Genomic DNA, 27,974 nt, shown 5'->3' with positions numbered 1-27,974 from the left:
ACACATAACTTTGAGCACTGAAGACACGTGGAAGACGGAAGTGATATTGTGCTTGATAAGACAACAAAGGAATAGCTAAACTAGCCACTGAAAGAAAATAAAATCCTGATAACACGAAGTTGACAATGACAGGAAAAAAAGTCCAGTCTTGTGAGATGTCCTGAATATTGTATGAAGGAAACAAGCAGGCGAAAATTTTTAATACGGAGAATACGGAGGCTGATTTGGAAATATATATATATATATATATATATATATATATATATATATATATATATATATGTGTGTGTGTGTGTGTGTGTGTGTGTGTGTTGTGGCTGTAAGTGGCTGTAAGGCGGCATGATGCTAGAATATAGAGAAATAAGAATTTTTCCTGGAACTGTGTTGAGATTATATTTTTTTTTTTTCAGTGACGTTGTGGGCAGTAGGTTGTGTGTTCAGGTTGCTTTTTTTCGTTTTTCCAGAGATTTTGGATGGCAGGCAACGAATCCACATTTTTGTTGATAATTCTGTTCTGCGTATGAAAAGTAGGCCTGTGCTGTTTTCTTTTCTTTTTTTAGTGAGGTTGTGTTTCTATAACTTTAAAAAGTGGGGAACAGTTTTGAGGGAGAACTGATGTCTTGTTTTCCGTGCTACTCCAATACACGTCGAGATAAGACAAGGTAAAGATGCAGTTCGATATGTTTACGAAACGATCAAGCTTGATCTTCTCATGCTCAGATTCCTCTCATTCAAGTCAAAGCTAGCACTCCACGCACACTGTCCATTCATGGAGTAGCACTACGGAACGTCTCGGCTCGAGAGCTACGGAGCCTAGGGGTAGAAGTTCTGCAGAGCGTCTGCGTACAGCACGTTGTACTGGTCGCGGAGCACGTGGACGCGCGACGGCTTGCCGTTGAAGACGTAAGGCCCTTTGTCGAGGGTGTTGACGGACGACTGCTGCAGCGCCGGCTTGGGGGTCGTGGTCGTGGAAACCGGACGACCTTGCCAGCGGTAGACGCCGGTCGGCTTGCCGTTGGAGACGAACTCGACGGGCACGTTGATGAAGGGGTTGTAGGTGGCGGCGCGTCGCGGGGGCGGCGGCGGCGGCGGGGGCGGCTGGCTGACGTAGCCGAGGCCCGGCACGAAGACGTAGGGCGCGGCGGGCATGCGGATGTAGTAGACGGGCGAGTCGGGGAACGGCTTGCGGCGTGTCGAGGCGCCGCCCACGGGCAGCCGCAGGCCGCCGGCGCGCGAGAACGCCTCCAGCCCGGAGTCGGGGTCTCCTGCGGACACAGTGCGATTGACGTCACGCGGTGCTGTCGACACCGACCTCCAATAGCGGCCACATTACTATACCACACTTCTGGCACTCACTGTGTTTGTTATCATTGCACAGATTTTAATAAGAATGAAATCATATGAAATCATAAGAGTTCATCAACAATGTTAACAAGAGGAAACAAAAATATGAAAATAAATTGTCTCGAATTTGCAGATGACTTTACTATACTTTCTGGAAATTTTACGCCAGCTGAATCTTTTAGAAGAAATAGCCAGTAGGACTGGCTTAAGAATTTCTGTAGAGAGAACCAAACTTTTAACCGACATTAGCCCATTTTATACCAATGGTAGGTTTTCCTCCCAGGTATAGCTGGTTCATGTTTATCCCTCTAGATGACAGCCGAATAAAAACAACTAGAACAGACATGCCCTCTGCGCATGTTGTCACTGAACTCAACACACAACAAGCCATTTCTGTTGTGACATTTGTCTACAATGATGTTCAAACGTAGAGTTTACATCTCTTAGCTTCATAATGTACGCCATACAGGTAAATCAAAAATAGTGTAATGTAATTACACTATTATATTTCAACATACATTTATATTTTAATATACATTTAAGTTTATAATAATTCATTTCCATTGTTATGCTTTGCTTTATTGTTGATTATGGCTGGCAGGTTTTCCAGCCAATGGTATATAACAGTCTCATTATAAGAAGGTTGGATTATAGTAACTGAGCAATATGCAGAATGAAATTTTCACTCTGCAGCGGAGTGTGCGCTGATATGGAACTTTCAGAGGCAGATTAAAACTGTGTGCCGGACCGAGACTCCCATGAAAGCTCATTCTTGAAACGTCCCCCAGGCTGTGGCTAAGCCATGTCTCCACAGAATCCTTTCTTCCAGGAATGCTCGTTCAGCAAGGCCTGCAGTAAAGCTTCTGTGAAGTTTGAAAGGTAGGAGACGAGGTACTGGCGGAATTAAAGCTGCGAGGACGGGTCGTGAGTCGTTCTTGGGTAGCTCAGATTGTGTTAAGGTGTACCTAGCACCGAAACTCACTCACGTAGCGCATGTCCTGCCTTTAACGCGCACGCGCACGCTTACGCTACCACCCGGAAAGGGTTGACTTGGCCTGGTGAACTTATATGATATGGCACGGGCGTTATTCGTCAGTATGTTTTTTAGACAGTGGCGTGGTCAGTTTCCTAGTATCTCGGGTGCGTTGGCCGATGCACTGGCGCCCACTTCAATTGTGCCCCCACTCAATGTGGGCCGTATTACACCGAAGATGTCACATTTCAAGTCTTTCTTTTGGAGCTTAGCTATGTCAGAGAAGCCTTCCCAACAACACAACTACCGACGACGCGAGATGTGTACCAAATATTACGGCGCCGGTGCCCCAGGAATATCCTGGAAAAGAAGTACGCAGACAACAACTGGCGACAGATACGGCGCATTATACGGGACGTTTACCTCCCATCGTCGGTACGCTCAACATGGTATGTGGTGGTAAACAGGAAGTTCACAACGAACCAACGGCGGCATGCTATTCATTTGGCAGACACTCCATTATGTTTAAGCTGTGCAACAGTGGACGTTGATGAACATCGTTTAGCATTTAGTGGGGCGGCTCCGGTGTGGCACTTGGCACGACAGATATTGGCGTTCCTGTTACGCACTGCCCCTCACACAGTTTCATCGGACACACTCCTTTTCCTCCAAGAATCTTATTTTCCGGTCCATAAAACAAATGCAGTGACATGGTTACGGGGAATGGTTGTGGGCTACGTCAACAATGAATCGGAAAAGGACAAAATGGATTTTTGGCATTTTCTCCTGGATGGACACGCGAAGCTGCAGCAGCGTAAGAAATATAGTCAAGACTTCGCTAATTATCTGCGGCGGATATTTACCGACCCGCCGGCCAGATGGGGTGTGACGGGTGACAGATGAGATAGACGAAGTAAGCCGAGACAGACATCGACCACACTTAACGGACCCTTAATTATCTTCGAGAAGACGACCCAGTCTTACGCAAACGTCTGGAGAACGCGTCGATAGATGGCTCTATTGCTCTATCGACCGTCGGGTGGTGATCAGGTGTCGCCCCCGACTTGAATTTCATTTCATTGCTAGAGGAGCATGTTTCTTTTGTATTTGTACTATCACCGATGTCGTCATGTCATCTTCATTTGGACATTTTGAAATTTATTCATTTCCTTACTTAATTAATTTCTAATTAACCACTATTTGTCAAAATTTGGACATTGTAGAAAAAGAAAGATGGTAGAGCACTTTTCCGCGAAAGACAAAGGTCCTGAGTTCGAGTCTCGGTCCGGCACACAGTTTTAATCTGCCATGAAAGTTTCAACTGAGCAATAGTTATTCTTTCTAGAGTCTTACCAGACAATGAAATTATTGCACGAAAATGAAACACCTACAGCCCTCCTTATGATCTTCTTTACTGTGTAGCTACCAGTTTCGGCGCTTGAATGTGCCATTTTCAGGTCATAGTTGATGCTTAAGGTGTTATACGATCCATATATACGCTGTATCAGTGGCCAACTGGATTACGCAGGCTATCTGTAACAGTGATGTCAGCACTCCAACCATCAACTGCCAACTGACATAACAGGAGTGATGACTTCACTGTTATAGACAGCCTGCGTAATCCAGTTACATTGGCCACTGATGAAGCGATCATATCAATCGTGATAACCCCTTCAGCGTCAGCTACCGCCTGAAGGTGTCACAACAAATCGTCGAAACTGGTAGCTACACAATACAGAAGATCATAAATAAGAACGGCTGTAGGCGTTTCATTTTCTTACAATAGTGAACGACCGTTGTTCCCAAGAGCTCCAGTCAAAAGGATGGACATATAAAAAAATACTGACGCATTGGACAAGTGATGGTGAGCATGGTAAAAACACTGAGGATGTTATCATCTTTCCTCCTCTGATATGCAACTGATGTTGAGTCTGATATCTCAGATCATGAAGCAGAAGGAAATCCTGAACATTTTCCAAGGAGACTACTCCAATGGTATAGTTAATTTTTAGTGATGTCTACCTCTGACAAAACTGAACTAGAAATGTCAGGTAAAGCGCCTGAAATACGTAAAACACTTAGAAAATGTACACAGCTTTCAAGTGAGTGGCGAAAATAAATCTTGCTAGCATACATGAAATGACACAGCAGCCCAATATCAGCAAAGCAAAGACTAGACAAGTAAAGGCAGTATGTCCTTCAAGAACTAGGAGTGGTGTAAGCCTAGACAAGAAAGAAAAGGAAGGTGAATTGAAAACAGACGCATGTGATAAAAAAGAAGAAAGCAGTTTCATGATTGAAAATGAAGCAAAACTGAAATATTAAACTTATGCTCTATCAAACAAGAAGAGGAAATGACGTAAAAATGAACACAGTGTTAGAAGTAAGATTCCTTGATATTTCGCTTACAGTCCAAAGTTTGCTGATATTCCTCTTCCGAGCTTTACAAGGTATTTTTGTCTCCAAGTACTTCTTAGTAACAGCATTTTCAGGTCAGTCAACGAATCTAAATTTAAGGTTCACACTACCATGAAATATGATGGCAAGGAACACTGACTGGTCAGAAGTGAGCAGCGGGGAAGCAGAACACTGATCAAACGTGAAAAATATAATATTATCCTCCAAGAGTCAAAAGCCTTATAACGTACAGTAAATAACATACTTAAAGAAACAATTCATAAAATGTTGACAAAATTCATAAGTATATAGTTTAAAGGATGTGAAGTTTGATTTTATTGCTTACTACGAATATTAAACCATTCTTTAGAAATTGCATTAGTTAGTTCTTTTTTTTCCTAAAACGTGCTTATCGCGACTCCTCATTTGCGACCCCTTCATCTACCACTGGCAGGAAAAAGTTCCAATGAAAAATGTGAGCCTCGGGCATGGGTGCGTGTGTTGTTCTTAGCATAAGTTAGTTTAAATAGCGTGTAAGTCTAGGGACCGATGACATCAGCAGTTTGGTCCCCTAGGAATTCACACACATTTGAACATTTTTGAAAAAATGTGATGTAAACAAAACTAAATTCCATTCCATGTTGCTAAAATGCTAAAATGTCTGATACTTTAATGATTATACCGTATGTATGGGAGGATTTTGTAAGCCAAAATATTTCTGGTATCAGGTGGGTTGAAACTGCGCCGAAATTTCTGTAAACAGACGTTGGCCATATAGAGAAAGTTAAAAAATTTAAATATCTTAGAGAGATAATCCGAGAAAATAATCTAGAAAAAACAGCTATAGAGGAAAGGTTTTATAAAATGGGAAGTGCGTCTGGTACTACTAAAGAACTTTGCAATAAAAAATGCCCGTCCAAAAATGCAAAAATAAGGTATTAAAGTACAGTAGTGAAGTAAGAATGTCTATCGCAAAGCGAAGTCTAGAATTAAACTATAATTAAGTGAATTAGAAAAGCGAGTCAATGAGAAAACATTAACCCTCCGAAAAACTACTAAGTCTGGAAATTACGAAGTATTGGTGAAATCTATCGAAACGTAGAAAACATATCAAAAGTGATGAGAAATAGCAGACTGCTATTTTTCGGACATGTACCGAATGTAAGATAATAGATTAATCAATACCGAGCGAGGTGGCGCAGTGGTTAGACACTGGACTCGCATTCGGGAGGAAGACGGTTCAATCCCGCGTCCGGCCATCCTGATTTAGGTTTTCCGTGATTTCCCTAAATCACTCCAGGCAAATGCCGGGATGGTTCCTCTGAAAGGGCACGGCCGACTTCCTTCCCCATCCTTCCCTAATCCGATGAGACCGATGACCACGCTGTCTGGTCTCCTTCCCCAAAACCAACCAACCAAGATTAATCAATAACACCTTCAAATAGTTACGGACAAAAAGGCAGCAAAAAGTTAGATCCACGACATAAAAATGGATTTAGAAAAAAATAACATAAAAACTGAAAAAGCAACTGACAAACAAGTGTTTAGGGAAAAAGTATTGAATATGGAAGGATTCCAAGGGAGGAGAGTGAAAAAACTGGTCTGAAGTGGTCAGAAGACAGCAAAAAATGTGCTGTTTGAGACTTTCCCGGCGCTGCATCTGCTTGATAGGTTCCCGGGCATTACGCCGGATAATATTGTAAAAACCGCACAATATTTCAGCGAGACAACTGCCCACCATCTTCAGGTGCTTCTGTCGCGTCGCTGAGAAGCTCGCCAGGGAATGCGAACACAAGATTAGTCTAAACACAGCGCGCATTTAAACTGTCATTCTTCCCGCATTTCAAGCGTGACTGGAACGTGAAAAAGCCCTAATAACTGGTACAATGGAACTTACCCCGTGCCATGCGCTTTACAATGGTTTGCAGAATATAGGTACACATTCCTTAGAAGTCAGTTCTCCATTATCGTGATCGTTGCAATCAATCCTAAAAGTTGTCGTACACACTTATAATTACAAAATTTAGCTGCTTGAAAGATTACCACATACCGAAAAACCAAATGCATTGTGTATGAGAAAGTCTGAAGGGTAATTCCATTTCAGCAACGGAATAAGTTAACATTTTAACAGTGTCAACATTGGACGAGATGGTATCCAATAACATACTTCGCGCTGGATGTGAAGAACACACTTCGTACGCCGCGATTGCAGTATAGAAACTTTTATTGTTCCAAGATGACCGATGTCAATAGTCTTATGCTGCCCTCATCTGATATGAACATGAAGATAATGAAGGGGACGGGTGGGGGGTTATTACAGTTAATTTCATCCATTATACAAAATTTCACGTACCTTATAGAACTTGTTATAAAAGTGCCACATTACGTTACATGAAGTCAAAGCCTTTTATGCTCCTTCCCCTCATTATCTTCATGTTTTCCCCTTAGTAGAGCAGGCGATGGGAACAGAAAACTGCTGAAACCGGTCATCTTGGAACAATAAAAGTTTCTATACTGCGATCGCGGCCAACGAACTGTGTTCTACATTTCCAACCATACCAGTCACTCCACAGCATAACATGTGTACCTTACGTACTTTGTAGATCCTGTAGCACTTTATGGAGGCATTAACGTAGTACGTTTCATTCTCTGCCCCTGAAATAAACTTTATACTCAATAAAGCAAGGCTCAGGTAGATTATCACAACATAATTAACTCAGGATGGATACAACGAGAGGCAGTTTCTCATGTAACTAACAATTCCACTACGAGGATTTATACCCAGTATCATCGGAGGGAGAACCTTTTCTTTGTCTAGTGACCGTAAACATGGAAGCGCCTGAACTATCACGAGTTTGTGAGAAATTACAGTCGCATTTGTGGAGATGACGGAACTGTTACAAAACCTAAGTAATTCGAGTAACATTTTCTCGTTTAGATATTTCAACTGAAAAACCTGTGACGAAAATTTGAAGATTTTTGTGGAAATTTTAATATGTAAGCTAACTTATTCTAGAGGACAGATCATTAGAGTCTCCACGAGCCTTGAAGAAAGCAGAACGGAACGCTGTCGCGTCTTATGCAGGAAATGAGAAATCTGCCACACACTGTAAAGAAGGCAGCCACATTTTGACACGCACCATCAAACGAATGAAACAGCAGAAAATGAAGAGAAAGGAACAACAGGCAGAAAACAGGAAATTAAACTGGAATTGGCATAAAAATTGCTGGGAATAAGTACAAATTAGATAATTTTATCGTCCACGCACAAAAATTCCAAAACGCTTTCGCACTTAAGCTTCGAGATAGTCATCTGGCTGTTAAGAGAGTATTAAGCTCCCTTCTTAGGAAGGAAATGTAAAAATATAAGTTCAAATTGTGATGTAAACTTCGTCACGGTTTGGATCTTGAATATTGCAGGTTATCAGGCCGAGACATTTACGTTTGTTAGAGCTGGCCAGAATGCTAATCGTTACTCTCAGTTTTAAACTGTTCAATTTACACTGGTCCAATAAGACTGTGATGTATAAGTATATTTTTGAATGCTTGGAGAGACAGTGCTAGCCATTTCAACTGATGTTTGCCATACCTTTTCCAGAAACATAAATGAAACAATTTGTGCGGTTCTAGGCGCTACAGTCTGGAACCGCGTGACCGCTGCGGTCGCAGGTTCGAATCCTGCCTCGGGCATGGATGTGTGTGCTGTCCTTAGGTTAGTTAGGTTTAAGTAGTTCTAAGTTCTAGGGGACTGATGACCACAGCAGTTAAGTCCCATAGTGCTCAGAACCATTTGAACCAATTTGCCTTGTATCGCTGTTTATGGAACTCTTCTGAGTAACAGAGAAACGGCTGTTTTGCTTCTATCAAGAGTAGTAGTTTGAAGACGAAGCTCATTGTTGTACTACAATGAGGTGACAAAAGTGTCCGATCTCCTTTTCCTCAGCGTAGTGCACAAAGAACACACTTTGTACGCCGCGATCGCAGTATAGAAACTTTTATTGTTCCAAGATGACCGATGTCAATAGCCTTATGCTGCCATCATCTGATATGAACATGAAGATAATGAATGGGAGGGCTGGGGGGTTATTACAGTTAATTTCATCCATTATACAAAATTTCACGTACCTTATAGAACTTGTTATAAAAGTGCCACATTACGTTACATGAAGTCAAAGCATGCGACAAAGAAGATGAAGTGAAAGTCCAAGTTCATGTAGGCAATGAACTGCTTGAACAAGTTGATAAATTTACTTATCTGGGCAGTAACATTACCAGGGATGGAAGGAGCAAGGCAGAAGTGAGAAGTAGAATAGCTCAAGCAAAGGCTGCTTTTAACAAGAAGAAAAACATATTAACATCTAAGAGCATCAGCCTTGAAATCAGGAAAAGATTTTTGAAATTATATGTGTGGAGTGTGGCATGCTATGGGTGTGAAACATGGACTCTCGGGACAGAGGAAGACCAGAAGCTAAATTCTTTTGAAATGTGGTGCTATAGACGCATGCTCAAAATAAAATGTATCGACAAGGTCACAAACGAAGTGGTTCTGGAAAGAGCAGGTGAGAAGAGAAGCTTCTGGAGTTTCATTGTTAAAAGAAGAGTGCAATTTACAGGCCATCTATTAAGACATAAAGGACTCCTGAACACAATCATAGAGGGATATGTCGAGGGAAAAAGACCAAGGGGAAGACCACGACTGAGGTACATGGATCAAATCGTGAAAGATGTGGGATGTAACACCTATAAAGAAATGAAGAGAAAAGCTGAAAGACGCACAGAATGGAGACAAGCTGCCATTGTAGCTGTTGCAAAGCAATCCTTGGATTGACCACTACAGAAGATGAAGTGCACAAACTCGACGTGGCATGGACTCAACAAGTCGTTAGAAGTCCCCTGCAGAAATACTGAGCCATTCTGCCTCTACAGCCGTCCATAATTGGGAAAGTGTTGCCGGTGCAGGAGTTGGTGCACGAACTGACCTCTCGATTATGTCCCATAAATGTTCGATGGGATTCATGTCGGACGATCTGGGTGGCCAAGTCATTCGCTCGAATTGTCCAAAAAGTTCTTCAAACCAGTCGCGAACAGTTTTGGCCCGGTGACATGGGGCATTATCATCCATAAAAATTCCATCGCTGAATGGCTTCAAATGGTCTCCAAGTAGTCGAAAATAACCGTTTTCAGTCAGTGATCGGTCCAGTTGGACTAGAGGACCCAGTCCATTCCATGTAAACACAGCCCACACCGTTACGGAGTACCTACCGGCTTGCACAGTGCCTTGTTGACAACTTGGGTCCATGGAATCGTAGGATCTACGCCACATTCGAACCCTACCATTACGTCTAAAGAACTGGCCAGGCCAAGGTTTTCCAGTCTCTAGGGTCCAACCGAAGTAGAGCCCAGGAGAGGCGCTTCAGGCGATGTCGTGCTGTTAGCAAAGGCACACGCGCCCGCCGTCTGCTGCTATATATAGCCCCTTAACGCCAAATTTGGCCACACTGTTCTAACGGGTACGTTGGTCGTACGTCCCACACTGATTTTTGCGGTTAGTTCACGCAGTGTTGCGTGTCTGTTAGCACTGACGAATCCACGGAAACGCCGCTGCTGTCGGTCGTTAAGTGAAGGCGTCCGCCACTGTGTTGTCCGTGGTGAGAGGCAACGCCTAAAATTTGGTATTCAGCACACACTCTTGACACTGTGAATCTTGGAATATTGAATTCCCTAACGATTTCCGAAATGATATGTCCCATGCTTTTAGTTCCAACTACAAGTCCGCTTTCAAAGCCTGATAATTCCCGTCGTGTGGCCATAATCACATAGTAAACCATTTCACATGAATCACCTGTGTACACATGGTAGCCCGCCAATGACTGCCCTTTGATATCTTGTGTACGCGATACTACCGCTGTCTATGCGTGTGCATATCGCTATTGGATGGCTTCTGTCACCTCAGTGTAAATATGGCACTATGTAGATAGCTTCCAGAAAAGAAATTTAATGTCGTGAAATCTGAAAATAAAATTGTGAAACGGAACTGAGGCACGCCTCGCGACGCTCCTACACGACTTCAACAAGGAGCTTGAAACTATCAGGAAGTTTCGCAACAGCTCATTCACAATCCTCCTCACTCCTTCTTGCTCCCCATCCTGTCCAGAGTGCAGGATTCATTATGGTGGAAACGAGTCCTAGGTTGTAGATAAGCCATTCCATTGAGATATGCATCGTCTGAAAGGTATACAGGAGGGGCTCTGTGAAGAGTGGACAGTGGAGGGAGGTACCAGCAGTGCTGAAATTTTCCTGTTCCAATCACAACTGCTTAGCGGGAGGAACGATTGTTGTTAAACTTTTGTGTGAGCACAAATCTCAATAATTTTACCTCCAGGGTCTTTTGCGAGATGTACGTAGGAGGAAGTAATATACAGGGTGTTTCAAAAATGACCGGTATATTTGAAACGGCAATAAAAACTAAACGAGCAGCGATAGAAATACACCGTTTGTTGCAATATGCTTGGGACAACAGTACATTTTCAGGCGGACAAACTTTCGAAATTACAGTAGTTACAATTTTCAACAACAGATGGCGCTGCAAGTGATGTGAAAGATATAGAAGACAACGCAGTCTGTGGGTGCGCCATTCTGTACGTCGTCTTTCTGCTGTAAGCGTGTGCTGTTCACAACGTGCACGTGTGCTGTAGACAACATGGTTTATTCCTTAGAACAGAGGATTTTTCTGGTGTTGGAATTCCACCGCCTAGAACACAGTGTTGTTGCAACAAGACGAAGTTTTCAACGGAGGTTTAATGTAACCAAAGGACCGAAAAGCGATACAATAAAGGATCTGTTTGAAAAATTTCAACGGACTGGGAACGTGACGGATGAACGTGCTGGAAAGGTAGGGCGACCGCGTACGGCAACCACAGAGGGCAACGCGCAGCTAGTGCAGCAGGTGATCCAACAGCGGCCTCGGGTTTCCGTTCGCCGTGTTGCAGCTGCGGTCCAAATGACGCCAACGTCCACGTATCGTCTCATGCGCCAGAGTTTACACCTCTATCCATACAAAATTCAAACGCGGCAACCCCTCAGCGCTGCTACCATTGCTGCACGAGAGACATTCGCTAACGATATAGTGCACAGGATTGATGACGGCGATGTGCATGTGGGCAGCATTTGGTTTACTGACGAAGCATATTTTTACCTGGACGGCTTCGTCAATAAACAGAACTGGCGCATATGGGGAACCGAAAAGCCCCATGTTGCAGTCCCATCGTCCCTGCATACTGGTCTGGGCCGCCATTTCTTCCAAAGGAATCATTGGCCCATTTTTCAGATCCGAAACGATTACTGCATCACGCTATCTGGACATTCTTCGTGAATTTGTGGCGGTACAAACTGCCTTAGACGACACTGCGAACACCTCGTGGTTTATGCAAGATGGTGCCCGGCCACATCGCACGGCCGACGTCTTTAATTTCCTGAATGAATATTTCGATGATCGTGTGATTGCTTTGGGCTATCCGAAACATACAGGAGGCGGCGTGGATTGGCCTCCCTATTCGCCAGACATGAACCCCTGTGACTTCTTTCTGTGGGGACACTTGAAAGACCAGGTGTACCGCCAGAATCCAGAAACAATTGAACAGCTGAAGCAGTACATCTCATCTGCATGTGAAGCCATTCCGCCAGACACGTTGTCAAAGGTTTCCGGTAATTTCATTCAGAGACTACGCCATATTATTGCTACGCATGGTGGATATGTGGAAAATATCGTACTATAGAGTTTCCCAGACCGCAGCGCCATCTGTTGTTGACAATTGTAACTACTGTAATTTCGAAAGTTTGTCCGCCTGAAAATGTACTGTTGTCCCAAGCATATTGCAACAAACGGTGTATTTCTATCGCTGCTCGTTTAGTTTGTATTGCCGTTTCAAATATACCGGTCATTTTTGAAACACCCTGTATATTGGTTGACTCTTCTGTGAACGTATGCTCTCGGAACTTTAACAGCAAATCACACTGTAATGCACAACGCCTCTCTTGCACATGATTCACAATGTGTCTTTCTAAATGTACTGTACCTGTAACTGAAATGCTGCTTGGTATTATGATGTCAAGATGATTGGTGACAGACGAAGCCAATAAATCTCACTGCAAACTATCATATAATTTTTCTGGACAATAAACCATTTTATGGAGAGTTTTATCAATTACAAATGTCTCCACCGCGACGAAAAAGGCCTTATTTCCATTAAGAGTTGAAACAGGAATGGTGATTACGGTATAACGTCTCTTCGAGGCAGAAGTCACTTAAGACTTTGCACAAGCTTGTGTTGGACGAGGGAGGGAATCGGCATCGTTCTTTTCAAAGGATGTCCACGAATTCGTTTCAAGTAGTATTGAGAAAGTGCAAGAAACTTAAATATGGATGGCCATATGGGGGTTTGAATCTCACTTCTGACTGAGGATCCCGTGTTCCAACCACTGTGCCTCAGGTGCCAACGTTTTGGAGAATAGCACACGGTCAGGAGGCCAATTTTGACCTGATAGGAAGTTTATCCACAGCGCACACATTGATGCAGAGTGAAATTTCACAGTCCACCTTATTGTTATTACTGTAATAATAACTGGGATCTTTCTGAGAGCGGACTTCCGTTTTCAATATTTGTTTTATAATACATGGAAAACTCTAAAACACGTCTCAGACAACAATGTTGTGGCTTTTCTCTGAACCCATATTACTTTCATTCTCTCAGAATGGACTTTTCTACGCTCATCAGTCCAATTTTTCCGATATTTTTGTATTTTTCTTACAGACCAGTCACCGGTCTTCTGACTGGTTTGATGTGGTCCGCCACGAATTCCTCTCGTGTGCAAACCTTTCCGCCTCAGAGTAGCTCTAGCACTTGCAACCTAGGTCCTCCCAATTATTTGCTAGATGTATTCCAATCTCTGTCTTCCTCGGCAGCTTTTACCTTCCACAGCTCCCTCTAGTACCATGGATGTTATTCCCGATGTCTTAACAGATATCCTATCATCCTGTCCCTCCTTCTTGTCAATGTTTTCCATATATACCTTTCCTTGCCGGTTCTACGGAGAACCTCCTCATTCCTTACCTTACCAGTCCACCTAATTTTCAATATTCTTCTGTAGCACCACATCACAAATACTTCGATTCTCTTTTGTTCCGGTTTTCCCACAGTCCGTGTTTCACCTCCATCCCATGCTGTGCTCCAAACGTTTACCCTCAGAAATGTCTTTTTCAATTTGTTACTAATTAAGATACAAGCTTTCGGGTGTAAACTGCGAATCATAACACTGGTTTTTGTGTTTCGCTGTTAGTACCGTACCGACCAAGCCATCTCTTGAGGCATTACAACACGAACTACTTCTCACATATTTTTTAGCGTGACGCTCCCCAAGAGCAATAATGAGCAGAGCTTGAGACGTTCCACTGTCAGAAGCACTTTCTTGGAAAGTTTATTACTCTCTTAGACAACGATATTTTCGTTACAAATCATAATTTTAATCGTTACTCTCCCTTAGGTATAGACCGTTCGTTACGATTATTGGAGTACAGGCTGCAGTACGAAAATGTCATTAGTATTCATGACTACTTCGAAGAGAGTGTACGAGATATTGTATGCCAGAAGTCAGAACGAGACGTTATTCCTGCTAAACATTTTTCGGTCTGTGATTACTTTCCTTTTACGGTTACGTTTTTACATCAGAATATTACGCGTTTAGACCTCATTGAATAAACATGGGGGAGTTAAGCCCAGCCATTCATTTCTTGTCCCCGAGGGACAAAGTGGTAATTATATTGCAACGTTGAGAGGGTCTAGTCGTAAGAGAGGCGATTCCAACAAGTATTTCTGTTTTTTTTTTCCCTCATTAAATCGGCATCAATATGTACGCTTCGAGAATTCAGAAAGTCATATATTTTGTTTATGAATTTTTCTGATTTGATGCTGGTACTCTAACCGTTGGTTGAAATGACTAGTTCTGCTCACGCGCCACTTTGGTACAGAAAGCCATTCGTATGTACAAAGCACAAAGTGAAAACGATTAACGAAATGAAATATGTGTTACCTGTTACCTATTAGTCAAAGAAAATATTGCCAGGACGTTGCAATAAAAATATTGTTTTGCTTTATATGTGAAATCTTGTCAGCATTCAAGAGGTGGGCCAAACTAAATTCCAACGCAACGTACGTTCTCACGTTCACTGACTTCCAATATAAATGTCATAAGAAAATGGCTCATTTAGTAGTCGCTCAAAACGCAATAAGGCGCGCTTGCCACAAATTTCACAGTGTTATAATTTGCGTTACAACACTCTGGAGTCATTTTCATTTACTCTCGATTCGCATCAGCATGAAATTTGGTGCCTAAATGTTTACTTTGCTATACACACATTCGGGTTACTTGTCCAGTTAAAATGACTGTACACGTGGTATTAGACACGAGGATGAACTAATATGTACACAGTCCATGCTTACGATTTATATTTGTGGCTCATTACACCGAAATGTTAAAAAAATCGAAACAACGAATACATTCCTAATTTTCTGTTACTCGGCAAAGTCCTCTGTGACTCTCCACTAACAGACGTGGTTTTGCTACTCTGCGATTAACTGAAGGCGTCCGTGTGCTAGCGAGAGGCAAGTGATCCCATTTTCCTATCATGTAACTAAGTGCCGCCATCTGCGTTCAAAACTTCCTGTCCTCCTAGACTATCTTGCATTTTTTTTATCTGAGAACAAATCACACTGTTTCGTTCTTCTACAATTAACTGTCGCTTTTTGTATCCCTGGTGACTTTAGTTGTATAGGCATTAGGCCATGATTTAAGACACGTTTTCGTCGCTAACGTTTCGTCTCCCCATGCTGCAGACACCACCAGTGGCTATAAAGACTTCGTTATTTGACTTTCTCTGCATCGTAGCTAAAAAGTAAGCAAAATAAGTAAACAGAAGAAGACAAAGATTGGAATAAAATTGCACGGCGGATGAAAAAAGGAAGATGTAAGTTCCACACTAGCACAAGTAACTGAGGACGGATAACACACGAAAGCGTGCTGACAAGTAGTTCTTCTGAATTTTTTACTCTATTCTCAATATCGGGTGGTGTGTTACATGTCGTTCATATTACTCGGCTGACTTTCCTGTTCCGCTGACGCAAGTTACAAACCTCTGCCTCTAGAGTGTTCTGAACTGTAGCGTGTAACATGGCGGTGTGTACCGCACCTATGTCGGTGCGTTAGGAACAGCGTGGTGTAATCGAGTTTCTAACCGCAGAAAACTTAGTCCACACACGGAGTCCCCCCCTCCCCCCCCCTCCTTCAGCATGGCAATACCAAACACACATGAGCGCTGGGACATCTCCACGCATTAGCGACTTGGCACCATCCGATTTTCGTCTGTTTCCAAAACTTACAGCCGGACGCTGTAGCCGAGCAGTTCTAGGCGCTTCAGTCGGGAACCGCGCGACCGCTACGGTCGCAGGTTCGAATCCTGCCTCGGCCATGGATGTGTGTGATGTTCTTAGGTTAGTTCGGTTTAAGTAGTTCTAAGTTCTATGGGACTGATGACCTCAGATGTTAAATCCCATAGTGCTCAGAGCCATTTGATCCATTTGAACTAAAACTTACATAACAACTTCGAGGACTTCACTTTGTTAGTGATGAAACGGTGCAAGCAGATGTGAGGTTGTGGTTCCGTCAACAGGGTCAAACCTTGTACAATGGCGGTATCAACCAACAAGTCATTTCTTGGGACAATTTTTCCGATAAAAAAATTCGGAAGCATTACTTTCCAGCACGTCCTCGTACAATATGCGCAAGAACTACGAGGGAAAACGGGAGTGAAAGACCAATAAGAAAGTGCGCGGGTTGTGACTGGTAGGACTCAGGCTCATAGTCCTCAATTATTTATTTATTTTGTTTCCAAGGCAACAGAATTTCCTCACGTCGTCTATTAGCTGGCACTCAGCTTTGATGTTAAGTTCATTGGTAGCCTCATTTCTTAGTTAAGCACAGTCAATATCCTGTGACGATTACACTATTCATTTCGTTCAACAGGTCTTGTAATTCTTTTTGCTTTCACTGAAGACAACAAAATCATCAGCGAATCTTTACGTCTATACCCTTTCACCTTGAATTTTAATCCCACTCCTGAACCATACTTACATTTCCGTCACTTCTTCTTTGCTGGTTCAAATGGCTCTGAGCACTACGGGACTTAACATCGCAGGTCATCAGTCCCCTAGAACGTAGAACTACTTAAACCTAACTAACCGAAGGACATCACACACATCCATTCCCGAGGCAGGATTCGAACCTGGGACCGTAGCAGTCGCGCGGTTCCGGACTGAAGCGCCTAGAACCGCTCGGACACCGCGGCCGGGGCTTCTTTTCTGTACAGCAATTTGAACGGTATGTGTATGTGGGTGTGTAGGGGGGGGGGGGGGAGACACCATATCTGCTAGTGTCCTCTTTAAACCGAGCACAACTTCCGTTGGTCTTCCATTCCTATAGACCCCCCTGGGTTATTGTGCATATTGTATATTACTCGTTTTTCGCTATAGCTTATATCTTCTTTGTTTGAATGTTTCAGACACCTTTCACCATTTTACGTTGCGGAACGCTTTTCTGGATCCACAAATCCTATAAGATTGTCTAGATTCTCTTGAGTCTTGCCTCTTTTATAAAGCGCAACACTGGACTGCCTCTCTGATGCCGTTACCTTTTCTAAATCCAAAGCGACAGACATCCAAGATATCTTAAATTTTCCATTCTGTTCTTATCTATATTATTCTTGTCAGCAGCTCGGATGCATAAGCTGTTAACCTGACTATGAGGTGGTTCTCGCACTCAGCTACCCTTGCTGTCTTCGGAAACATGAACTTTTGCATCTCCCTTTTCAGATTTTCTAGCTTCAGCTCCACAGTCAGACTTCTGACGTCCAGTATCCGACTCGTAGACTGTTACCCTCGCAGCTGACAGTCCTCTCTCGGAGATCTCAGAGGGTACCTAATACATAATATTTTGCCAAAGTCACTTTTTCAAGTACAAGTCACATGGCCTGTGGATACACATCACGTTTTCTATCGATCTTAGGTCTTTCCGCATCAGTATCACGTCAGACATCTCTTGATTACTTAAAAACTGTCCCGAAAAATTATTTCGTGCACCGTAAGATCTGAACTAACTGGCTCTACTAACCAGGTGAACTGCATCTGCATATGACCTACCCCAGTAAATTCCTAGAGTGGATTTCAACAAGAAAGCATTGAGAATTAGTGTTTATAAACGGAGAAAGATATTTTAGTAACAAATCAAGAACTTTAATTTTGCGTGATTTACCACCTTTCACTCGAAGTAGATGATTGAATAATAAGTAATAGACATTGCATACGCACCCCCACAGAACGCCTATGCCCTGCCGCCACTCAGTGGCGTAATCGATAGTAAAAGAGACCTAGCATCGCGGGGAAGTGTTAGCGAACATTTTGTCTCTAACAAATGTTGTTCCTTAACATGCTCTATCACCTCCTAGGCTTTTGATGTAATGACTCTGAAGCACGGTGTACAAACGTGGATGTTTCAACTGATTCACTAAAAAAATAATGTCTCTACAGCAACAGTTGCCAGCCTGCTGTCCTTAGGGGGGAGTGGGGGGGAGATGAAAATCCCATGAAAGAAAAACTTCAGGAAGCGTACAAAATGGCATGGACGTACTACAATAAAAGAAATACACTCCTGGAAATTGAAATAAGAACACCGTGAATTCATTGTCCCAGGAAGGGGAAACTTTATTGACACATTCCTGGGGTCAGATACATCACATGATCACACTGACAGAACCACAGGCACATAGACACAGGCAACAGAGCATGCACAATGTCGGCACTAGTACAGTGTATATCCACCTTTCGCAGCAATGCAGGCTGCTATTCTCCCATGGAGACGATCGTAGAGATGCTGGATGTAGTCCTGTGGAACGGCTTGCCATGCCATTTCCACCTGGCGCCTCAGTTGGACCAGCGTTCGTGCTGGACGTGCAGACCGCGTGAGACGACGCTTCATCCAGTCCCAAACATGCTCAATGGGGGACAGATCCGGAGATCTTGCTGGCCAGGGTAGTTGACTTACACCTTCTAGAGCACGTTGGGTGGCACGGGATACATGCGGACGTGCATTGTCCTGTTGGAACAGCAAGTTCCCTTGCCGGTCTAGGAATGGTAGAACGATGGGTTCGATGACGGTTTGGGTGTACCGTGCACTATTCAGTGTCCCCTCGACGATCACCAGTGGTGTACGGCCAGTGTAGGAGATCGCTCCCCACACCATGATGCCGGGTGTTGGCCCTGTGTGCCTCGGTCGAATGCAGTCCTGATTGTGGCGCTCACCTGCACGGCGCTAAACACGCATACGACCATCATTGGCACCAAGGCAGAAGCGACTCTCATCGCTGAAGACGACACGTCTCCATTCGTCCCTCCATTCACGCCTGTCGCGACACCACTGGAGGCGGGCTGCACGATGTTGGGGCGTGAGCGGAAGACGGCCTAACGGTGTGCGGGACCGTAGCCCAGCTTCATGGAGACGGTTGCGAATGGTCCTCGCCGATACCCCAGGAGCAACAGTGTCCCTAATTTGCTGGGAAGTGGCGGTGCGGTCCCCTACGGCACTGCGTAGGATCCTACGGTCTTGGCGTGCATCCGTGCGTCGCTGCGGTCCGGTCCCAGGTCGACGGGCACGTGCACCTTCCGCCGACCACTGGCGACAACTTCGATGTACTGTGGGGACCTCACGCCCCACGTGTTGAGCAATTCGGCGGTACGTCCACCCGGCCTCCCGCATGCCCACTATACGCCCTCGCTCAAAGTCCGTCAACTGCACATACGGTTCACGTCCACGCTGTCGCGGCATGCTACCAGTGTTAAAGACTGCGATGGAGCTCCGTATGCCACGGCAAACTGGCTGACACTGACGGCGGCGGTGCACAAATGCTGCGCAGCTAGCGCCATTCGACGGCCAACACCGCGGTTCCTGGTGTGTCCGCTGTGCCGTGCGTGTGATCATTGCTTGTACAGCCCTCTCGCAGTGTCCGGAGCAAGTATGGTGGGTCTGACACACCGGTGTCAATGTGTTCTTTTTTCCATTTCCAGGAGTGTATTTCAAGACAGGACGAACTCAGGCACTATAGTACAGTTGTACTAGCAGAAGGACACAACGCAACAGAAACGGCCACAATCGGAGCATCAGGCATCACAGAGTCAGAAAAAAAATAGAACCTAAAATACGCAGAAAAATTTTTGGAGCAGTACACACAGATGGTATATGGATGAACAGACCAAGAAAAGAATTATATGAACGCATGTACAGGCTCACAGTCATGATCAAAAAACGGCCACTAACATTCTATGGACACATACATAGAATCAACAACAACGAACTCACAAAGAGGATTTTTGTTGTGGTAACAGTTCAACAAAAAAAATGGTTTCAAGAAATACAAGAAGACGTAAATACAAACAGAGATCAGTATTGAAATTATAAATGAAAGAGACAAATTTAGAAACAATATCATGAACACGAAATTTAAAGTAAAAGAAAGGAAGAAAACAAGTAAAATATGGACAGAGGAAAGGAAACAGGAATACAGCCAAAGAATGAAGAGGTTCCGGGAGGAGAAAAAGAAGAAGAAAACCAGACAAAATGAATAATTATGTAACATTCGAGTTAACCCCTATCCTGGAGGCAAAAATGTGTAATAATAATAATAATGCAGAAGAAAACCAGAAAGAAATGAATAATTATGTAACCTTCGAGTTAACCACTATCCTGTAGGCAAAAATGTGTAGTAATAATAATAATAAATGCACAAGCTTTTGTGTTTGTATGTTTGTTACTTCTCCACGCTGAATGGCTGGACGGATTTGAAAGAAATTTGGAACAGAATTATTTTATACCCAGAATTAACACATAGGCTGGTTTTTGGAAGTGTGAAGTACAAGAAATTTACTGGTTTGAAGAATATAACGCGAAATGTGGAACAATAATTACTCTTAGAAAAAGCTATTTGCCCGCATCTCGTGGTCGTGCGGTAGCGTTCTCGCTTCCCACGCCCGGGTTCCCGGGTTCGATTCCCGGCGGGGTCAGGGATTTTCTCTGCCTCGTGATGGCTGGGTGTTGTGTGATGTCCTTAGGTTAGTTAGGTTTAAGTAGTTCTAAGTTCTAGGGGACTGATGACCATAGATGTTATGTCCCATAGTGCTCAGAGCCATTTGAACCATTTTTGAAAAAGCTATTTGCTCATTCATTTTTGAACTTTATCGTATTTGTGAATATGGTTTTATTGTTTAATGTGTCCTACATAATACGATTCAACGTAATGAATACAGTGATTATGTAGTCCTCAAAAAGTTTAACTTTTTTGCTATACAAGCAAGTTGAATTTTAGCCGCTGAGCGTCAGGCGTATCTTATAGCTTCTGAGGCTCTTGAAGACTTGCTACGACGGTGTTATTTAAGCCTCAGAGTCTCGTAAGTGAACTTCTGTATCATTTAATTATGTAACTACAAGACAGCAATTAATTTACGGACAAACGGCAATGAGTCGCTGTTTACTGATTTCTTTTTTACGTATTACAAGAAATTTGCCATAACTGTTTATTCACAACCAAGTGCTGTTCATAACGCTGCCATAATTTCAAATTGTAGCATGTCGTTGTTAGTGCTCCAAATTTTGGAAGTGAATTGTATTTATTACGACGCCTCATATCCATCAGTACTGTCAAACACAGCAGGTACTGCATTCCTGCCGAAAATGTGAGCGATGAGACTGAAAGTCCACAATATAAATCAAGTAAACATCTACACGTAGATATGAAAGATAATACAGGTTCATTTCCAGAATTCATTCTTGCGATTAAAAGTTGTACAACTGTTCACTATTTTTATTCACGTATAGTACAATGTACAGGCAGTACATTTACGACGAACAAATACTGTACGTATGTATGCACCGACAAATATATAACGATCGATCTGTGTCCTTACAATCACAATACAATTCAGCTTCCTATGTCCTAACCACTACAATGGTATTCAGCCGAAAGCTTAAAATAACCTGCGCCAGCAGCGCCATCAGTGAGTCTAGTTAATTTTACGAGGTCTTTCACTTTTAGCGAGGCTGGATTTGGTTAAGATATGCGAGCGTATCCGCTGGTATCAGGCACACATAAATAAACAAATATTATAAAATTATCACTGCGCTGAACTAGAAATTACTTTTCTTCTTTCTTCGTGAAGTTAGTATGTTTGTTACTGCTTCACGGTGAAACGGCTGGACGGATTTGGATGAACTCTGGAATGGAGATAGCCTATACCCTGAGTTTTATTTTAGAAAAAAGCACTGTTCCCATGGGATGGTCAACGAGACTATTGTTCCCATGGGATGGGAAACGTGACTAAAATGTCATAAGTGGAAGTTAACTATCAAATGAATGCCTTATGTTGAACGTAGAGATTAGTTTTTACTTGTTTTGACAAATGAAATAAGTACATACATAAATCTAAAACAGCACAAATATTTGTGTAGTATAAAATCGTCACTAAACTCTATAATAACGTAACATATGCATACGATAATATTTTGCAACATGTAGAATGTTTTGGAAGTGAATTAGATTGTGATATTATCGGGATAACTACAAATAACTGTCAAGGAGAAACGCTAAAAGTGAGAAATACCTGGGCACGCAATGTTTTCCACAGGGACAACTCCAAGTTGGTAGCCCACGTGTATCGAGAACCAGAAATATCTACATATATGTAGAGAACAAGAAGTCTGTTGAATCGCAGCCGCATTTAAGATTTTGAAATCTCAGAACGTTGTTTACAGAACCTTATTACAGCAGATTTCTGGCCCTCCATACACACCAAGACAATTATAAACTTTTCCGTTCAAGGCATGTCGCAAACAGTGGTGAAACTACACTCCTGGAAATTGAAATAAGAACACCGTGAATTCATTGTCCCAGGAAGGGGAAACTTTATTGACACATTCCTGGGGTCAGATACATCACATGATCACACTGACAGAACCTCAGGCACATAGACACAGGCAACAGAGCATGCACAATGTCGGCACTAGTACAGTGTATATCCACCTTTCGCAGCAATGCAGGCTGCTATTCTCCCATGGAGACGATCGTAGAGATGCTGGACGTAGTCCTGTGAACGGCTTGCCGTGCCATTTCCACCTGGCGCCTCAGTTGGACCAGCGTTCGTGCTGGACGTGCAGACCGCGTGAGACGACGCTTCATCCAGTCCCAAACATGCTCAATGGGGGACAGATCCGGAGATCTTGCTGGCCAGGGTAGTTGACTTACACCTTCTAGAGCACGTTGGGTGGCACGGGATACATGCGGACGTGCATTGTCCTGTTGGAACAGCAAGTTCCCTTGCCGGTCTAGGAATGGTAGAACGATGGGTTCGATGACGGTTTGGATGTACCGTGCACTATTCAGTGTCCCCTCGACGATCACCAGTGGTGTACGGCCAGTGTAGGAGATTGCTCCCCACACCATGATGCCGGGTGTTGGCCGTGTGTGCCTCGGTCGTATGCAGTCCTAATTGTGGCGCTCACCTGCACGGCGCCAAACACGCATACGACCATCATTGGCACCAAGGCAGAAGCGACTCTCATCGCTGAAGACGACACGTCTCCATTCGTCCCTCCATTCACGCCTGTCGCGACACCACTGGAGGCGGGCTGCACGATGTTGGGGCGTGAGCGGAAGACGGCCTAACGGTGTGCGGGACCGTAGCCCAGCTTCATGGAGACGGTTGCGAATGGTCCTCGCCGATACCCCAGGAGCAGCAGTGTCCCTAATTTGCTGGGAAGTGGCGGTGCGGTCCCCTACGGCACTGCGTAGGATCCTACGGTCTTGGCGTGCATCCGTGCGTCGCTGCGGTCCGGTCCCAGGTCGACGGGCACGTGCACCTTCCGCCGACCACTGGCGACAACATCGATGTACTGTGGAGACCTCACGCCCCACGTGTTGAGCAATTCGGCGGTACGTCCACCCGGCCTCCCGCATGCCCACTATACGCCCTCGCTCAAAGTCCGTCAACTGCACATACGGTTCACGTCCACGCTGTCGCGGCATGCTACCAGTGTTAAAGACTGCGATGGAGCTCCGTATGCCACGGCAAACTGGCTGACACTGACGGCGGCGGTGCACAAATGCTGCGCAGCTAGCGCCATTCGACGGCCAACACCGCGGTTCCTGGTGTGTCCGCTGTGCCGTGCGTGTGATCATTGCTTGTACAGCCCTCTCGCAGTGTCCGGAGCAAGTATGGTGGGTCTGACACACCGGTGTCAATGTGTTCTTTTTTCCATTTCCAGGAGTGTATTTGCTCTCTTTCCTGCCACATTTTGTAAATCGCTACTCGGTCGTGTAAAAATGTCTTTCCTAAGTAAAAGAGGGAGTTGTGAGCGACACGTATTCTGTCAGCTTCTCCCATCGTCTCAAAATCTGGTGTCTTTTTTTCTTTTTGATGTTGCGCGGTTTGCTGGCTGGCAAGTGACTCGCGCCCGCTACCTCCAAGGGATAACTTTTGTGATGGAGCACGCGCGTGGGTAGTCAGTTTCGGCATTAATATTTCATAAATAACTGTTTAACCGCGATTAATACCGCGGTGCGTAGCTGTTTAATAAATAAGCAAATATTTGACCTGAGCCTCCAGTGATAGACAAGTAACGTGAGATATTCCAGAGGCCCTGCTGCAGTCGGTTATGCTGTGCCACCCGAACAAGACACAGCCAGGGCAAAAGCACCACAGGTGCAAAGATGCGAGCTGATGCCAGTGCCACAGAAATTCGCCACTTGTGCGAGTTCCACCAGCGCCACGGGCGGCGCTGAGGATGAAGATATCGACTTCGCCTCGGACAATTGCCGGCCGAGTACAATCCGCCAATGACCGGACCACAACGGTCAGAAGCCTACTCGGAAGACATAAGGGCAGATCTCGCCCACTTGATTACAGATCATCGTCCAGGGCTGACTCAGACAGGGAACGTCGTTTAGTGAACTCTCAGAAGTGAACACACAATTGTTGTAAACTGCATTTGCTGTGTACTGTGAAGTTTATCTACGATTATTTCCACTTAGCCACTGAGGGACTTTTTGTGTTATATTACATGAAGTGTTGCAGACTTTATAATTCGACAAGCCACAATGATAAGTAAACCTTTTTAACTGATTTGTGTGGCTGTGTTACTAATTTTTTGGACTGTTGTAGACCCTTCGTTCTCCTAACCTGCTACGTGACACTGGGGCATAGCTGTCTAATAGTGGCAGAGAGAAATTGGATACTTAACTGTAGAAAGGTGTTAAGTACCAAATTGACGAAAAATGTGCTAATTGGTTTGAAATTTGGAAATTTGTGGTAAGGTCTTATGGGACCAAACTGGTGAGGTCATCGGTCCCTAAGCCTCCAGACTACGTAATCTAACTTACACTAACTTACGCTATGGACAACACATACACCCATGCCCCAGGGAGGACTCGAACCTCCGACGGGGGCAGCCGCACGGACCGTGACAAGGCGCCTTAGATCTCGCGGCTACCCAGTGCGGCGATAAGTGGTTTGAAAGGTGCAGGACATCGAAGAGGATTACATGTGAAAAGTGCTATGTCCACCGAGAAATGCAAGAGGGTACATTTGCCATCATTAATTGGCAATGGTGCTAAGTTGCCTGCTGACTTCATAAGAATGGTGCAATGTGCCATTCAGTTGTGTGTGCACATCGATTCATATGCAGCAGTTTATGTTTGTGCCCACACTAACGCACTCCTTGATGTCTTGTTACAACGTGGTAGTGTCTGTAAGTGACACCCTTCAGTCTTATCTGTGCATGTGGGATGAGAGTATCGCTGGTAGGGGTGAAAATGAAATAGCGTCTTGCATTCTGAAAGTGTTAAACACTGGGACAACAATGAAGAAAAACCCTATTGTTTGGAGTGACAGCTATGCTGCACAAAACAAGAATTGAATGACGATATTTCTTTTTCTGGTGGCAAATGGGTTGTTCACACTAACAGAACAATGGTTTGTTGTTAGTGGGCACAGCTTCCTCCCCTGCGACTCTGAAACAATGGTTCAAATGGCTCTGAGCATTATGTGACTTAACTTCTGAGGTCATCAGTCCCCTAGAACTTAGAACTACTTAAACCCAACTAGCCTAAGGACATCACACACATCCATGCCCGAGGCAGGATTCGAACCTGCGACCGTAGCGGTCGCGCGGTTCCAGAACGTAGCGCCTAGAACCGTTCGGCCATCCCGGCCGGCTGCGACTCTGAGTTTGCCTTGATAGAGAGAAGGACGTCGGTGATGAAGGCATTTGTACCCAGCGACCTACGCAAAATGGTCGAGGAAGCAAGGTTGTTACACATTTCACAGTAATGTCTGTGAATATTTCCGATTTTTTTAATATTCAAGATGTAGCAGACGAGAAACTCTCCACAAAAAAGCTGAACATTTCAAAGGCTGTCAGCATCATATATGATTCAACAGACGTAGCAATATGAGCAATAGGAGAATGTTACACTGACGTGGAAAGGATCCGTCAGGTGAATGTGCTCAAAAAAGGGAAACAAGCATGAAACATTCAATCTGCTAACTTCGAAACTATTTCCTCAATGCATTCAATTAGAGATGAAAAGAAGAAAGATTTAAAGGCTATGATACCTTACCTGGAAAAGAATGAGCATAAAGAATACTATATACGGATCTGTGGAGAGTGACTGAGAAAAAAGCACCTAGACTAATTCGTTGGCACTTTGCACCTTTCATATACGTTTCTATTTGAATTGCTTTCAGCACCAAACGATTCCAACTGTGTCATGAAACCACCACTAATATACGATAAGATACTCTCATTTGTAACATGGAAAAGTTTGAGGAATAAATAATAAAACATAGCGCTACAGACAGTTTGTTTATAATAACTTCAGTTCATAAATTGGTACTTTGCACCTTTCTACAATTATTATCCAATTGCCTTAGCGATGTACTTGACCTAGTAGATAGTGTCGGAAGTTCCATGCGGTTCCAGAGAAGTTGCAGCATTAGAAAATTGCAGCGAAATGCAGGAAGATCTGCAGCGGATAGGCACTTGGCGCAGGGAGTGGCAACTGACCCTTAACATAGACAAATGTAATGTATTGCGAATACATAGAAAGAAGTTTCCTTTATTGTATGATTATATGATAGCGGAACAACCACTGGTAGCAGTTACTTCTGTAAAATATCTGGGAGTGTGAGTGCGGAACGATTTGAAGTGGAATGATCATATAAAATTAATTGTTGGTAAGGCGGGGTACCAGATTGAGATTCATTGGGAGAGTCCTTAGAAAATGTAGTCCATCAACAAAGGAGGTGGCTTACAAAACACTCGTTCGACCTATACTTGAGTATTGCTCATCAGTGTGGGATCCGTACCAGGTCGGGTTGACAGAGGAGATAGAGAAGATCCAAAGAAGAGCGGCGCGTTTCGTCACAGGGTTATTTGGTAAGCGTGATAGCGTGTTTAGCAAACTCAAGTGGCAGACTCTGCAAGAGAGGCGCTCTGCATCGCGGTGTAGCTTGCTGTCCAGTTTTCGAGAGGGTGCGTTTCTGGATAAGGTATCGAATATATTGCTTCCCCCTACTTATACCTCCCGAGGAGATCACGAATGTAAAATTAGAGAGATTCGAGCGCGCACGGAGGCTTTCCGGCAATCGTTCTTCCCGCGAACCATACGCAACTGGAACAGGAAAGGGAGGTAATGACAGTGGCACGTAAAGTGCCCTCCGCCATCCACCGTTGGGTGGCTTGCGGAGTATAAATGTAGATGTAGATGTACGTCCCCAGAAGCCGTTTCACGAACTCACAAACTTGGCCTACCGTAGTAACAGTGGCAACTCGACCTCCACAGCCGTAGCGACGAGGCGTTTACAAAGTTGGCGACGAGGGTTTGCAAAAGCCTACCTTCTATTTCGTCCCCGCTGTAGCCCAGGTAGGGCTGGAAGAGCTGGAAGTAGGCGAGCGCCTTGTCGTTGCGTCTCTGGGGGTCTTCGCCGTCGCCGTCGGCCAACCACTGCGCGCTGCCCTCGTCGGCGGGGGCCTGGCCCGGGGGCGGCCACTGGCCCACCACCTCGGCCCCCGGCGGCAGCGGCACGCCCACTGGCCACGGCACGACGCGCCA

At 44.3% G+C, this 27,974-nt stretch overlaps 1 protein-coding gene across 1 annotated transcript; it reads right to left on the bottom strand.

Moving 5' to 3' along the window:
• Nucleotides 1–329: 329 nt before the first annotated feature.
• LOC126234945 (RNA-binding protein MEX3D) lies at nt 330–27,974 on the bottom strand (the record flags this gene model as incomplete). Its single annotated transcript, XM_049943683.1, has 2 exons — nt 330–1,265; nt 27,758–27,974. Coding segments are annotated over 2 exons (669 nt in total), but the record flags the coding sequence as incomplete, so codon positions are not given.

The sequence above is a fragment of the Schistocerca nitens genome, chromosome 2 (assembly GCF_023898315.1).
Source record: "Schistocerca nitens isolate TAMUIC-IGC-003100 chromosome 2, iqSchNite1.1, whole genome shotgun sequence".
Lineage (NCBI taxonomy): Eukaryota > Metazoa > Arthropoda > Insecta > Orthoptera > Acrididae > Schistocerca > Schistocerca nitens.
This window is presented reverse-complemented; position numbering and strand designations above follow the sequence as displayed.